General features: G+C 40.7%; 1 protein-coding gene across 1 annotated transcript in view; it reads right to left on the bottom strand.

The window, feature by feature from the left end:
* LRRC63 (leucine rich repeat containing 63) overlaps positions 1–16,248 on the bottom strand; it is a gene marked incomplete at both ends in the record, with an annotated part of 136,886 nt that overhangs the window by 67,728 nt on the left and 52,910 nt on the right. The window contains 2 exons of the mRNA XM_080660134.1: positions 2,865–2,963; positions 13,164–13,324. Of these exons, the coding sequence (XP_080516260.1) occupies positions 2,865–2,963; positions 13,164–13,324 (260 nt within the window). The remainder of the gene's footprint in view (positions 1–2,864; positions 2,964–13,163; positions 13,325–16,248) is intronic.

The raw sequence follows: 16,248 nt of genomic DNA, 5'->3' as shown, positions 1-16,248 counted from the left end.
TAAGCAGCACCTGGTATTAGTGTCCCTTGTACTTCTCAATAAGGGGCTCCAGACCTGACACTAGTGGCAACCCACCCTAGTTCATAGCTTGGCCCCTCCCCGGCACCTCCAAGCTCAACACAAGTAGCAGCCATCTGCAGATTGCTTTGTAGCTCATGCTGGGTGACCTCAGACAGGGCACAGGCAGAGGCTCTTTGCACCTCCTGGGAGGTCCCAGAGCCAGTACACCTAGTAGTCAGCTTCAACCACACAGGATTACAATTCTACCACCTCCATGAGTGACACAAGCAAGTGGCAGACTCAGTGAGCACCAAAGGCCAAATGAAGCAAATCCTGCTCCATAGGGTTGGCTCCTGCACAGCAGCTCTCCCACTATAGTCACAGGTGGTCCTTACATCCAATTAGCCTGGAGGTCAGCTCTTCCCAGTGACACCAACATACATCAAGGCTCAACTATAATCAGACAGTGTACATAATTCTCACAGGGGTGCACATGGAGTGCCCAGCTCAGGTGACTGGGGAGGCTGAGCCACTGGGCCCCACAGGACACCTACTACACAAGGCCACTCTACTAACTCCAGGAGACATAGCAGATCTACATAATACATAAAAACAAACACAGTCAAAATGCAGATACAAAGAAATATATTACAAATGAAAGAACAGGAAATATCTCCAGAAAAAGAACTAAATGAAATGGAAGCAAGAAAACTACTAGATACTGAGTTCAAAACAATGTTATAAATATGCTCAAGGAACCTAATGAGAACTTTAGGGAACTTAGCAAGAACATCAACATAAAAAAAGACAAGTCAGAAATGAAGGATACACTAATTTAAATAAGGAATAATTTACAGGGGATCAATAGTAAAGTAGAGAACACTGAGAATCAAATCAAGAATTCGGAATATGAGGAAGCAAGAAACACACAATAAGAACAGCAAAAAGAAAAAAGAATCCAAAAATATGAAGATGGTGTAAGGAGCCTCTGGGACAACTTCAATTGTACCAGCATTTGCATCATGGCGGTACTGGAAGGAGAAGAGAGGGAGCAAGATATCAAATAACTATTTGAAAAAATGACAGAAAACGTCCCTTACCTGGTGAAAGAACTAGACATACAAGTCCAGGAAGCACAGAATCCCAAACAACATGAACCCAAAGAGGCTCACACTAAGACAAATCATAATTAAAATTCCAAAAGTTCAAAACAAAGAGATAATCTTAAAAGCAGCAAGAGAAGCCCTGACCAGTTTGGCTCAGTGGATAGAGTGTTGGCCTGTGGACTCAAGGGTCCCAGGTTTGATTCCGGTCAAGGGATACCTTGGTTGCGGGCACATACCCAGTAGGGAGTGTGCAGGAGGCAGCTGATCGATGTTTCTCTCTCATCGATGTTTCTAACTCTCTATCCCTCTCCCTTCCTCTCTGTAAAAAATCAATAAAATCTATTGTTAAAAAAGCAGCAAGAGAAAAGCAGTTAGTTAGCTACAAGGGAGCACCCATACAACTGCTAGCTGATTTCTCAACAGAAACTTTGCAAGCCAGAAGGGAGTGGCAAGAAATATTCAGCGGTGAAAAGGAATGACCTATAACCAAGTTTACACTACCCAGCAAAGCTATCATTTAGAATTGAAAGTCAGTTAAAGAGCTTCCCAGACAAGGAAAAGCTAAAGGAGTTCATCACAACCAAGCCAGTATTACATGAAATGTTGAAGGGTGTTCTTGAAGAAGAAGAAGAAGAAGAAGAAGAAGAAGAAGAAGAAGAAGAAGAAGAAGAGGAGGAGGAGGAGGAGGAGGAGGAGGAGGAGGAGGAGGAGGAGGAGGAGGAGGAGGAGGAGGAGGAGAAAGGGGAGGGGGAGGGGGAGGATGAGAAGGAGAGGGAGAGGGAGAGGGAGAGGGAAAAGGAGAGGGAGAGGGAGAGGGAGAGGGAAAAGGAGAGGGAGAGGGAGAGGGAGAGGGAGAGGGAGAGGGAGAGGGAGAGGGAGAAAGAGAAGGAGAAGAGGGAAGGATAAGGACAAGAAGAAGAGGGAAAAATAAAAGGTAAAAAATATGAATAATAAAATAGCAATAAATGCATATCTATCAACAATTAAATCTAAAAATCAAAATAAATGAACAAAAAATCTAATGAACAAAATACATTGATGAATAAAATAGAACCAGAGGCATGGAAACATGGAAGAGACCAATGAATCTCAGAGGAAAGTGGAGAGGGGTAGCAGGAAGAGATTAATAGCAGAACTTATATGCATATATGCATTACCTATGGACACAGGCAATAGGGTGGTGAAGGCCTGGGGCAGGGCAGGAACTGGGTGTAGGGGGGCAATGGAAGAAAAAAGGGATATTGTAATACTCTCAATAATAAAAGTTTAAAAATGTCAAAAACTAAAAAAATAGTAAAATAAAATAACAATACATTAGCTCATTAGCATATGTGATTATTCTACATATATTTTATTATGCAGAATATCCTATATTGACCCATGATAGCTAAAACTTGTTATAGTATCATATTACCTGGTCACTAAACTGTGTTTTTAAAATTTCGGATTAACGCATGAATAGGTTTATTTTAGGTTTTATTTGGAGTGAGAATAGATAAATTATTTTATATACATTGTATAATTATGAGAACATATTTAAGTGCCTGACTATAATAACAGTCTTTACGAATTATGTCATGGGACTTCCTAAGAAAGATGTACTGTACTTCTCATTCTTCTGAAAATAAGCCTTTTGGGATGCAATCTAAAATATATTTACTTCATAGTAATTCAAGGATATCATGTGTCTATTTATTATAATAATTATTATTCATAATAAATTTATTAAAGTTTATACAATAATAAAAATGGACTTACTTCTGTGGGAAATGAACAGATATCATTAAATGATAAGTTAAGATATATCAATTGGTAAGCCAAAGGTGTTAAGTCCGGGCAATTCAGGATAAAAAAGCCCTAAAAGAAAGTGACCAGAGATTAAGAGGTTAATTATTAACAATACATAAAATATTTTATACAAAATTTTTAAAAATCCCATATTCTGACTTATAGTGGTTGACACAGTACACAAATAAGCCTATACTTATCTCCCACTCATTCATTTTAGTCTGTCATGATAATCCTATCTAATAAAAGAGTAATATGCAAATTAACCATACTTCTGCTACACCCACAAGCCACACCCACCAGCCAATCAGGAGCGAGTATGCAAATTAACCCAACCAAGATGACTGTGGCCACGGAGAGAGCAGGAGGCTTGGGTTGTTCCCAGCAATGAAGGAAGCCAAGCTTTCCGCCTGCCCTGGAGGGCCCAGGCCTCTGCTCAAGGCTACAAAGTTTCAATTATACAAGATAAATAAATCCCAACAAAAATAGCTGCAGCCACAGAGCGAGCAGGAGGCTTGGCTCCGCTCAAGGCTACAAAGTTTCAATTATAGAAGATAAATAAATACCAGATACCAGGGCCTCCGCTTGGGTCGCCGGGGGGGCGTGCCTGGCCTGCAAACCACCACAGGCCCCTCGCCCAGGCCACCCCATGCCCCAAGGGAACCCCCACCCTGATCCAGGACACCCTTCAGGGCAAACCAGCTGGCCCCCACCCATGCACCAGGCCTCTATCCTATCTAATCCTATCTAATAAAAGGATAATATGCAAATTGACCAACACACAAGATGGCTGCCCCCATGCGGTCAAAGATGACTGCCCCCATGTGGACACAAGATGGCCACCACAAGATGGCCAGCAGGGGAGGGCAGTTGGGAAGGACCAGGACTGCAAGGGAGGGCAGTTGGGGGCAATCAGACCAGCAGGGGAGGGCAGTTGGGGGCAATCAGACCAGCAGGGGAGGGCAGTTGGGGGCAATCAAGCCTGCAGGGGAGGGCAGTTGGGGGCAACTGGGCCTGCAGGGGAGGGCAGTTGGGGGCAATCAGACCAGCAGGGGAGGGCAGTTGGGGGCAATCAGACCAGCAGAGGAGGGCAGTTGGGGGCAATCAAGCCTGCAGGGGAGGGCAGTTAGGGGTGACCAGGCCGGCAGAGGAGGGAAGTTGGGGGCAACTGGGCCTGCAGGGAAGGGCAGTTGGGGGGGAACCAGGCCTGCAGGGGAGAGCAGTTGGGGGGGAACAGGTCTGCAGGGGAGGGCAATTAGGGGTGACTAGGCCTGCAGAGGAGGGCAGTTAGGGGCAAACAGGCTGGCAGGGGAGCAGTTAAGCATCAATCAGACTGGCAGGGGAGTGGTTAGGGGGTGATCAGGCTGGCAGGCAGAAGTGGTTAGGGGCAATCAGGAAGGCAGGCAGGCGAGCAGTTGGGAGCCAGCAGTCTTGGATTGTGAGAGGGATGTCCTACTGCCCTTTTAGGCCCGATCCTACCTGGATCGGGCCTAAACGGGCAGTTGGACATCCCTCGAGGGGTCCCAGATTGAAGAGGGTGCAGGCTGGGCTGAGAGACACACACCCCTGTGCATGAATTTCATGCACCGGGCCTCTAGTAATTTCTTAAACATGTAAGAGGTCGAAATCAGATAGAAATAGTAGTAACTATTTATGTATTCAGTAAGTATAGGGACATGTGTGTTACAGGACATCAATTAATAATGAGCAAACATTTTGAGTGTTCACTACATATTGAAATATATTTTATTTTTTAAATTTATCTTTATTGTTTAAAGTATTACATGTGTCTCCTCCCCCCCCCCCATTAACCCCTTCTAGCCTATATCTGACCCCACTCCAGGCTTTCACCACACTATTGTCTATGGCAGTGGGTTATGCATATATGCATATAAGTTCTTTGGTTAATCACTTCCAAACCACCCACCATCCCTGCCTTCCCTCTGAGATTTGAAAGTCTCTTCCATGCTTCTATGTCTTTGGATCTATGTTGTCCAACAGTTTATTTTGTTTTTTAGATTCCAAGTATCAACTTGTCTTTCTCTGACTAGCTTATTACACTTTGCACAACATTCTCCAGGTCTCTTCATGCTGTTTCAAAGATAAGAGATTCTTTTTTTTTTTTTTAACTGTTGCCTAGTATTCCATGGTATAAATGTACCAGGTTTTTTATCCACTTGCCTACTGATGGGCACTTGGGCTGTTTCTAGATCTTAGCTATTGTAAATTGTGGTGCTATGAACATAGGGGTACATACATTCTTTCTGATTAGTGATTCAGGATTCTTAGGATATATTCCCAGAAGTGGGATCACTGGATCAAATGGCAGTTCCATATTTAATTTTTTGAGGAAACTCCATACTGTTTTCCATAGTGGCTGCACCAGTCTGCATTCCCACTAGCAGTGCACTAGGGTTCCCTTCTCTACACATGCTCACCATCACTTGTCATTTGTTGATTTGTTGATGGTAGCCATTCTGACAGGGGTCAGATGATACCTCATTGTAGTTTTAATTTGCACCTTTATGATGATTAGTGACTTTTACATTTTTCCTATGTCTATTGGTCTTCTGTATGCCTACTTTGGAGAAGTATCTAGTTAGGTCCTTTGCCCATTTTGTAATTGGATTGTTTGTCTTCATTTTGTTAAGTTGTATAAGTTCTTCATGTACTTTGACTATTAACCCCTTATCAGATATATCATTGGCAAATATGTTCTCCCATAGGATGGGCTCCCTTTTCATTTTGTTGATGGTTTCTTTTGCTTGGCATAAGCTTTTTATATTTCGATGTAGTCCCATTTGTTTATTTTCTCCTTTGTTTTCCTTGCCCCAGGAGATATATTGGCTATGAGAGATGTCAGATTTTGCCACCTATAGCACTTTTACACATTAATATTGAATTCTCAGAAAGAGAAACTTTAAAAAAAATTACCACTGCAATAACAACAAAAAATAAGATACTTAGGAATAAACTTAACCAAGGAAGTAAAAAACCTGTACTCAAAAACCTACAGGACACTGAAAAAAGAGATAGAGGAAGATAGAAACAAATGGAAGAGTATATCATGTTCATGGATTGGCAGAATTAACATCATTAAAATGTCCACATTACATAAAGCTATCTATAGATTCAATGCAATCTCTATTAAAATACTAACAGAATATTTCACAGATCTAGAAGAAATACTCCAAAAATGTACATGGAACCATAAATAAATAAATAAATAAATAAATAAACCCAAATATCTGCAACAATCCTGAGAAAGAACAAAGTTGGAGGAATCACAATACCATCTATCAAGTTATATTACAAAGCCATTATAATCAAAACAGCCTGGCACTGGCACAAGAATAGGCATATAGATCTATGGAACAGAACAGAGACCCCCAGAAATCAACCCAAGCCATTATGCTCAACTAATATTTGACAAAGGAGGAAAGAGTATACAATGGAGTAAAGACAGTCTCTTCAATAAATGCTGCTGGAAAAATTGGACAGGTCCATGCAAAAAAAGAAATTAGAGCACCAACTCACACCAGACACAAGAATAAACTCAAAATAAATAAAAGACTTAAATGTAAATTATGAAACAATAAATATATTTTATATTTAATTTTCCTTTTCACCACCTGGGTTTTTTCATGTCTCTAGTTCTGAGGTAGGGTAGTAAGAAAATTCCTTAGCAAGTTGAATGGGGAACTGAGACAGATAGCTAATTCAAACTGGCCTTATCCAGCACCCTGACTCACCTGCCTCCTTCTCCCTTGCACTACCACTCCCTTAAGCATTAATCAATGACTAATGAATCCTACCATAGTGCCAAACAAACAGTAGAGACCATGACCTTTCAAAGACACACCTGGAAAGCTGATGAATATTCTATTGAGATTCTCCCTTGAGACCTCCCCTAAAATTCTTGTCTTTGGAAAACAGATAAAACCTCTTAAGGCAAAGGATCCAGTTCCTCTCTCTCTCTCTCTCTCTCTCTCTCTCTCTCTCTCTCTCTCTTTCTCTCTCTCCTCTCTCATCTCTCCCCATCTCTCTGGAGTATGCACATGGCCTTTCCCCACTTCTTTCCTCAGGCTTATATCTCTGCTTTTCTTTCTCCTGTAAGCTCTAAAGTTTCCCAGGAGAATTACAACCAAGGGGGACAGCTCATCCTGGACTAACCCCCTGAACCTGTTGTCAATAGCCCTTCTTTTGCCTCTGTAACTTGTTTCCTGAATCCATATAGCCCAGCTGGCTCATTTCTTCTGCTTCTGTGTTTTCTTTCAAAAGGACCAAGGCAACTCCGCCTAGGCTCACTTCTGTGGCTATGATCTTGCTCTTCTATCTTAAGTCCTTCCTTTGTTTCACTATCCCCAGCTTTAATAAATGTACTCTCAAAATCACCTGGACTCACACTGTGAAATCTTTCCTGCATAAAGTCAAGAACTGAGAGCCCACATCGCCAACACTTCTATTTCTCTGTTATCTTTGTATTAATCTGACACCTATATAAAATTTATTGCTTAAATATACAGATTTCTGAAAGGAAAACTTATGTCTTGTTATGGACTAAATGTTTGTGTCCCCCCAAATTCATACGTTGAAACACTAATTCCCACTGTGATGTTTCATAGAGGAGAGGCCTTCGGGAAATAGGGTTAGATGAGGTTTTAATGGTGAAGCCCTGATGAAGGGTTGAGCCCTTATAGGAAAAGGAGGGGACCTGAGTGCCCTCTCTCTCTCCCTTCCTACCCCCACCTCTCCCTCCTCCCTGCCATATGATAATGGCAAGAAGACAGCTGTGAACAAGAGGGCTCTCACCAGGAACAAAATCAGCTGACCTCAATATTAAACTTTCTCACCATGATAACTGTAATCAGTAAATGTTGTTTAAGCCACACAATCTATGGCATGTTATCATAACAACCTGAACTGACTAAAACATGACTGGTGCCCCCAGTATATTTAATGCTTCAGGAAAATTGAAGCATTAAATTTGTTTCTTAGGGATCATAGAATCAGTAGTGACCAACTGAATGCACCAAGGAACTCTAATGATGATCAAACACCTAAGCTTGCAGTGAATGGGGTAATTTTGCCAATGAATTAGGCTATGGCAAATACTATGTAAGAATGAAAGGTTCATGACTAAAAAATCTTGGAATTGACAGTACAAGACTGACATTTTAGTAAAATATTAATATTTGTAAATGTCTACATGTTGGTAGTTGATAAAAGTAGGTGTTATTTTTTTCTGGTATTAAACATTTTTCTCTTCTTGACAGAAATCGTGGTACACTAAATTATGTAGCAGAAATGTGTCTGTTACAGTTTCTAACCATTCAACTTAGTGTGTGCACATAACTAGGGCCTTTACATTTCCGACTGCATGTATAAATTTGCCCCCTATCTATTCCCAAGAATTATCTTCTCACCTCAGTCAGCAGCCTACTTATAGTCAGCTGTATACTCATAAGTCATTTGAACAAAGAGGGCTTTTCTGACCAACCCATCATAAATAGCAACCTCTCCCTGACCAGCCACTTGCTTTATTTTTTCATAGCTCTTCTCACCACAGAACAGGCTATGTATAACTATATGTACTGTATAATGTCACCCCACTAAAGTATAAGCTCCATGAAATAGGCATTTTTATTTGTTTTGCACATTAATACATAGTGAGATACATAGTTTTCTCTGGTACATAGTGGGTTCTTATAAATATTGGCTGAATGAGTGAATGTCTAAGACTGTGACTATAACATTAGGCCTGCCTATGCCAGGTACCCTAGATCTCTCTTTTACTGTTCCATCATAAAATCTGTTTGCTGTGGTTATCGTGGAAGGGATGTGAAGAACTAAATAATAACGTGAAGGCTTTCTCAATGTACACTTTAAAAATGGTAAAATATAGTGGTTACTAAGGAGTTGGAAATATTTATTGAAGAGCTATTATAATAGAATTAACTTTTATGACCAAGATTTTACTTTTTCTATAAGGGCAAACTTCCCAGAAGAAAAAGAGGTACAGATGGAGTGAGAAGCAGCCTGGTACATTAGGGGGACTTCAAATGGTGGTTTCAAAATGAGGAGGCTAGAAAAAAGGCTGAGGTGGAAGTCAGGGTTTATGTCCTGAGAACAGAAGACAAAAAAAAAAAAAAAAGGCACTTTAATCTTCAACTTCAAATCCCCTGAAGATTAAAGTTTGGCTTTATTGGTAATAGGCAAGATTATAGGTTTAAATGATAGATCCATTCATTTTTTGTGTGCAATTTAATATAAAGGATGTGAAAGAAGTAGTGCATATCACGGTGATTTATTAATAGAGTGGGGGTTTGTGACAGAGCTGGCTTAGCCAGGAGGCAGGACCCTCATCCTGTCATGCTGACTACTGAGTGGGCACCTTCAGGTTCAAATCCCATTCATTTTTGCCCAAATCAGGGGTTACAGGGAAGGCAATAAGACTAGAGGTGAAAGATGGAGAAATTGAAAGAGCTTTATTTGTTTTTGAACTTCAATGCTGTGGTTGTCATGGAAGGAATGTAAAAAACTAAATAATAATGTGAAGGCTTTCTCAATTTTTTGAATTGCTCTAGTAACTTTTAAGCACTTATGCACTTAGTCTATGTAATATTGACCAGTACATTTGATTTGTGTAAATTTTTGTTTATATAAAATCTGTTTTTTAATAAGCTCCAGAAATTATGACTTTTAATTCTTTTCTATCACTGTACAGAGCTCAGGATCCTACTCTGGAGTCCAATATTTTAAAAAATATTATTAATGGCTATGGAAATATTTTTTCTTGACTAGATACAACCAACTTTTTAAAAGATGTATTCTTCTTCCATTTAAAAAGGGAGTAGCAAAATAAAGTTGGCCATCTGCTTTTCTTGACAAATTTTTATTGGAAGACAGCATGTGCACAAGTTTAGCTATTGTATATGAATACTTTTTTTACAACACAGTTGAGTAGTTGTGACAGAGACCATGTAGCCATCAAAGCCTTCAACTTTTCTATCTAGCTAGCCCTTTACAGAAAAAGCTTGACAACTTTGATTAAAGGAATTCACTTCAAAACTAGATAAAATGATTTTTCACTTCTACTACTGACCTTTTTTCAAATCAATTCTTCTACTAAAACAAAAAACAAATGTAGCACAACAAAGACTTAAGGAATGACCAAGGTAACTAAAACTTATAAGCCGAAACTCCAGAGAGAAGAAAACCTCAGAGTGATAAACACAACACTCAATACTATTTTTCTCAAAAAGTCATTTGCCTAAACCAAAACTGTTATCAAGAAGCTGAATAGAACTATAGCCAGTCTAATTGGACTAGGGAGACAAAACATGGAATTCAGGACATACCAAGCAAGAGGGGCCACAGACGGTATAAGATGGCTGAAAGGCTACAGCCCTGAGAGAAGAGGTTAACAGAAAACCTCTACAAAGGGTAGAGCCCAGGATAAAATCAGTTTATTGTCTGACTGAATTAAAGTGAATATTCCCTAGCTTCTCTGCCTGCCAGAGCAACAATAAAAATTCTCTGGAAGAAGAGAACATCATCTAGGTCCTCAAAATCCCTCTAAACAACATTTACCAAGCAGTCTATAATAATAAAAGCATAATACGTAAATTGACCAAATGACCAAACAGCAGAATGACCGTCCAGACTACCTTCTGGATGACCACGCTATGACACACACTGGTGCCAGGCCAGCCAAGGAGGGTGCAATGCAATTGGTTGGGGGGCCCTGCCATTGCCCCATGATCACCCTGCAGAGTGAGGCCCAGACCACCCTCTGTGGGATGATCAATGGGGGGAGGGGGCTCTGCAATGGATCACCCCAAAGAGGGAGGCCCAGGCTACCCGGCTGACAGTGCCCCACAGAGAGAGGCCCAGGCCAGCCAAGTGATCTCACCCCATGCCTGTCACCTGCCGAGGGAGGTGACCAGTGGCGGGCGGGGGGTGGGGGGAGATGCAATGCAAGCAGTGGCAGTGGAGGGGGCAGGGCCAGCTGCCGGCAGCCAAGGGAAGGAAAGCCCCGATAGACCCTGATCACCAGCCAGGCCTAGGGACCCTACCTGAGGGGTCCTGGATTGCGAGAGGGCACAGGCTCCGCTGAGTGACACCCCCCCCCCGTGCATGAATTTTGTGCACTGGGCCTCTAGTCAAGAATAAAAAGACATGCAAAAAGACAATAATTGGACAAAAATCAAGATAAATGATATATCATAGAAACAGGCCCACAGAGAAACCACATATTGGATATATCCAATGTATTAAAATGTAACTGTGCCATGGCCAGTGTGGCTCAGTTGGTTGGGCACCTCCTGTGAAGGTTGCTGGTTTGATTCCTGGTGGGGGCACATGCCTGGGTTGTGGGCTCGATTCCCTGTGGGGGGCCTACAGGGAGCAGCCAATTGAGGTTTTGCTCTCCCATGGGTTTCTCTCTCTCTCTCTCTTTCTCCCTCCCTCCCTCCCTCCCTCTCCCTTCCTCTCTTTCTAAAAATCAACTTTAAAAATCTTTAAAAAATAAAATAACTGATTAATAGGCTCAAGAAATTAGATAATAAAATAAAAATTTAAATGACAAAATATTTAGATGATAAAATAACAAAAATCAAGGACTTGGCTGAAAAGAGAATAAAATTGAACTATAATTTAAGTAATAAAAAAAAAAAACTCAGAATAAAGCACAGAGAGTAAAAGGAAAATACAGGAAAGAGAGTAAGGACAGGATGAAAAGGCCTCAGACACATGTGTCTGAATTCCAATAAGAAGAGGACATAAAAAGTGGGCCAGGGGCATATTTGAAGAAAATTTTGCCAGAAATGACGAGCAATATAAAGTTATACATTTAAAAAGTGCTATGAACTATAGGAAGATAAGTATTTTAACAAATTACACCTAGGCACATCATAGTAAAACTGCTTTAATTCAATGACAAAAAGAAAATATTAAAATTAGCCAAAACAAAAGATATCTATGTGGGCAGGAAAGGATTACTCCAACATAATCCATCATAACCTGAGTAGGGCAGGAAGGAATTCTACACATCATAAAATTTCAGTACAGGATGACAGAACCCAAATAATGAGGAGGGTGTCAACATAGAAGAGCATCTCAGATCCCAAGGAAAGGAGAGAGTACATATGGGTGAGGGTATGACAGCAAAAGAAGTCAGGTGAGCCACACCAGCCAGGCACATAAAAATTTTTTAATGTCCTAATTTCCCAAAGAAACTCTTCCTGTAACTTTTCCTACTTTTTCAATTTTAATGAAAATATTTCAAAATATATTTTAATATAAAAATAGATTTTGAAGTCAAAGAGTTGTAGGTTCAAATGCAAGCTCTGCCACTTGCTTGCTTTGCGATCTGCAAGTTACTTTCATTGAACTTCAATGCTCTCATCTGTAAAATGAAGATTATAATATCTACTTTTCTAAATTATAAGGTGGTTGTTTTTTGCTGAATTATACGTTTGAAAACTATCATTTGCTTTGCACATAGGGGGTGCTTAATAAATGGTAACTATTATTACAGTTATCCTATATAATAAAAGTGGAATATGCAAATTGACTGAACGACAGAACAACTGGTCAGTGGGGGGCGAGGCTGGTGAGCAGGTGGTGCCAGGCCAGCCAAGGCATGTGTCAATGGGCAGAGGGAGGGGACGGTGATCGTTGGGCAGTGGTGAGCAGCAGTGCCAGAGGGGCGATTGTGGGGGGTGGGACTGGCTGCTTGCCATCCCCTGATTGGCCCACCAGTTGCCTACTGCAGAGGGAGGCCAGACTGTGGCTTAGGCTCGCTCCCCATCGACTGAGGGCTCCTGGACTGTGAGAAGGTGCAGGCTTGGCTGAGGGACTCCTCCCCTCCCCCCCCCCCCGCCCCCGCCCAGGAGTGCACGAATTTTCATGTACCAGGCCTCTTGTTCATTATACTGGGCGAAAAACTAGCCTATTGTTAGAGTTGGCACAAAGGCCAAAAATTGTTGATAAATTAATGATAATTCTGAATCCCACTATTTTAATCATGTTAAGTAATTTAAAAAAGCATTATAATCGCTTTGGACATAAGCATTTTTAAAAACTGGAATGAAGGCAAACTAGGACAGATAGGTTTAGAGATGCAATTTTAATGTGTTCCTGGGAAAGTCTCTATTGCAATAAGAAAGATTCCTTTATACTATATAAACTAACTTAAGTTAGGCAACCTAAAGCAAAAATAATTGATAATACAACAAAACATGCCATTAAAAAGATCTAGCATACCTTAAGATTAAGTGCATTTCTTCCATATATTTGACAGTTTACTATAGCCAGGTTGGTCATTGCTGCTATTGTTTCATATTTTGTTGCTGCAACAGTCTTAAAACCTTCACCATGAACAACTTTTGCCTCTGACTCATCTCGTTTTCTAGGTTTAATAATACCTAAATAAACAAAAAAAATACATGAAACAAATGTGTTATCACTTAGAGTGAAATTTGAAAGAACTTACACTGGTGAATGGAGATAAGATGGACTCAGAAGAAAGTGCACTATTGTATATATGAAAATTTCTTTTGCATAAACTTAATGATGACCACAAATAATCTAGAACTGAAACACCTAACAACAAAAAATGAAATTGAGGAAAACATCATAAAAGACCATCATACTAAAACAAACAAAAAGAAACACAAGGGAAAAGAAACAATGGAGATACAGCAATACTACTAGCAGGGTTGTCTTAGGCAACCCTGCTAGTAGTTCTCAACCTGTGGGTCATGACCCACAGGTTGAGAACTGCAGGTGTAGAGCCTAAGACCATCAGAAAACACAGACATTTACATTACGATTCATTAACAGTAGCAAAATTACAGTTATGAAGTAGCAACAAAAATAATTTTATGGTTGGGGTCACCACAACATGAGGAACTGTATTAAAGGGTCACGGCATTAAAAAGGTTGAGAACTACTGCTCTAAGGACTTAACTTACCAGTTAAAAGGCACAGAGTAGTGGGCTGAATAAAAAACAAAACCCAGCTATATATGCTGCCTTCATGAGACATATCTCAGCTACAAAGACAAACATAGAACAAAGTGAAAGGATGGAAAATGATACTCCAATAAAATGGCTTCCAGGGAAAAGCAGGTGTAGCCATACTTATATATGACAAAATACATTTCTAGATAAAAAGGTAATATGAGACAACAAATGGACATTTTGTAATGATAAAGGGGAAAATACATCAAGAAGAAATAACAGATATTGGAAGATGGTGGCCAAGAGAATGGCAGTGAAGAAGAGAGTGTGAGTGAGTGAGGGAGAGAAAGAGGAGTGTGTGGATGTGGTGTGTGTGTGTGTGTGTGTGTGTGTGTGTGTGTGTGTGACAGATCCCTCAGGACTTTCAGGGGCTGGTGGACCAGGCTCACCTAGTTGGGCAGCCTCTGCTACCACTGCAATCACTCCTGAGGAGGCCATCTCTGCTGCAGAGGCCATGCCATCTTAAAGAGGAGAGCTGCTTTGACTGGGAGCACAGCCCAACTTCACACAGGGTGCTCTCAGACACCACTGGGACCTTACAGTCACTCCGGCGAGGGACCTGCTGCCTTGGCTGCAGAACCACGGACACCGGGACTCAAGCCTCCACAGCTGCAGGCTCCTGTGAGTTCCCAAATGCACTCCCCTCCCACAGGCCTGAAGATTTAGCCCCAGACACTGTGCCCACGCCAGCACCTGCTGCCATGACTGCCCAAGGAGTAGCTGCAGCCTGCCACAGCGTGAAAAGCTGTGTGAGGAACAGACACCAAGACCATCTGAGGTGCAACCACACCACTCACCACCAAGCCTACCACTGCAGCCACAGGCGCTGTGTGACTCTACACCTAGATCCTTCTGTGAAAGCAAAAATGGGGAGACAGGAGAACAACCCCCAAAGGAAAGACAAGGAGGAATTGCCAGAAAAGGAACTAAATGAAACAGAGGTAAGAAATATGTCAGAAAAAATAATTCAGAATAAGGGTAATACAATTCATAAACCAGATGGATGAGAAAATCAACAACCTATGCAAGAACCAAGAAAAAAGAAAGAGTGACATAGCTACAATAAAAAACCCTATGGAAGCTTTCAATAGTAGACTAAGAGAAGCAGAGGACCGAATTAGTGAATTAGAAGACAGGGAAGCAGAACACACACAATCTGAACTTCAATTGGAAAAATAAATCAAAAGACAGGAGGAGAGCCTGAGGGAGCTTTGGGACAACATGAAATGAAGCAACATACATATTATAGGGGTGCCAGAATGACAAGAAGAAGAACAAGGGCTAGAAAATCAATTCGAAGAAATAATGTCAGAAAACTTCCCTGACTTGGAGAAGAAAAAAGTCACACAAGCACAGAGAGTCGCAAACAAGATAACCCAAAAAGACCCACACCAAGACACATGATAATTACAATGGCAAGCATTAATGACAAAGAGAGAATCTTAAAAGCTGCAAGAGAGAGACAGAAAGTTATCTAAAAGTGATCTCCTATTAGATTATCAAATGATTTCTCAACAGAAACACATCAGGCCAGAAAAGGAATGGTAGGAAGTATATAAAGTGATGCAAAGCAAGGGACTGAACCCAAGAATACTCTATCCAGTAATGCTATCTTTCAAAATTGAAGGGGAAATCGGGAGCTTCACAGACTAAGAAAGGCTAAAGAATTTTATCACTACCAAGTCAGCAAGGCAAGAAATGCTAAAGCGACTGTTGTAAAAAGAAGAAAAAAAGGGGGGTGGGGGGAGAAGAAACACAGGCACAAAAAATAAAAATGGCTACAAACAAGTACCTATCAATAATAACTTTAAATGTAAATGGATTAAATGCTCCAATTGAAAGACAGCAAGTGGCTGAATGGATAAGAAAACATGACCCATATGTTTGCTGTCTAAAGAGACCCACCTCAGAACAAGAAACTCACACAGACTGAAAATGAAGGGATGGAAAAATATCTTACAGGCAAATGGAAATGAAAAAAAAAAAAAAAAAAAGCTGGGTAGCAATACTTATATCTGGCAAAACAGACCTCAAAGTGAAGGCCATGACAAGAGATAAGGAAGGCCACTTCATAATACTAAACGGATTGATACATCAGGAGGATATAATCCTGGTAAACATATATGCACCCAATGCAGGAGCACCCAAATACATTAAAAAAAAAAAACCTCCTGGAAGATATCAAGGGAGAGATTTACAGCAATACAATCATAGAAGGGGCCTTTAATACACCACTGACATCACTGGATAAATCCTCTAGACAAAAAATCAGCAAAGAAAGCAATCTTAAATTACTCATTAGATCAGATGGACTTAATGAAATCTTC

The sequence above is a fragment of the Plecotus auritus genome (assembly GCF_963455305.1).
Source record: "Plecotus auritus genome assembly, chromosome: 3".
Lineage (NCBI taxonomy): Eukaryota > Metazoa > Chordata > Mammalia > Chiroptera > Vespertilionidae > Plecotus > Plecotus auritus.
Note: the sequence above shows the minus strand (reverse complement) of the source record. Positions and strands in the feature narration are given on the sequence as shown.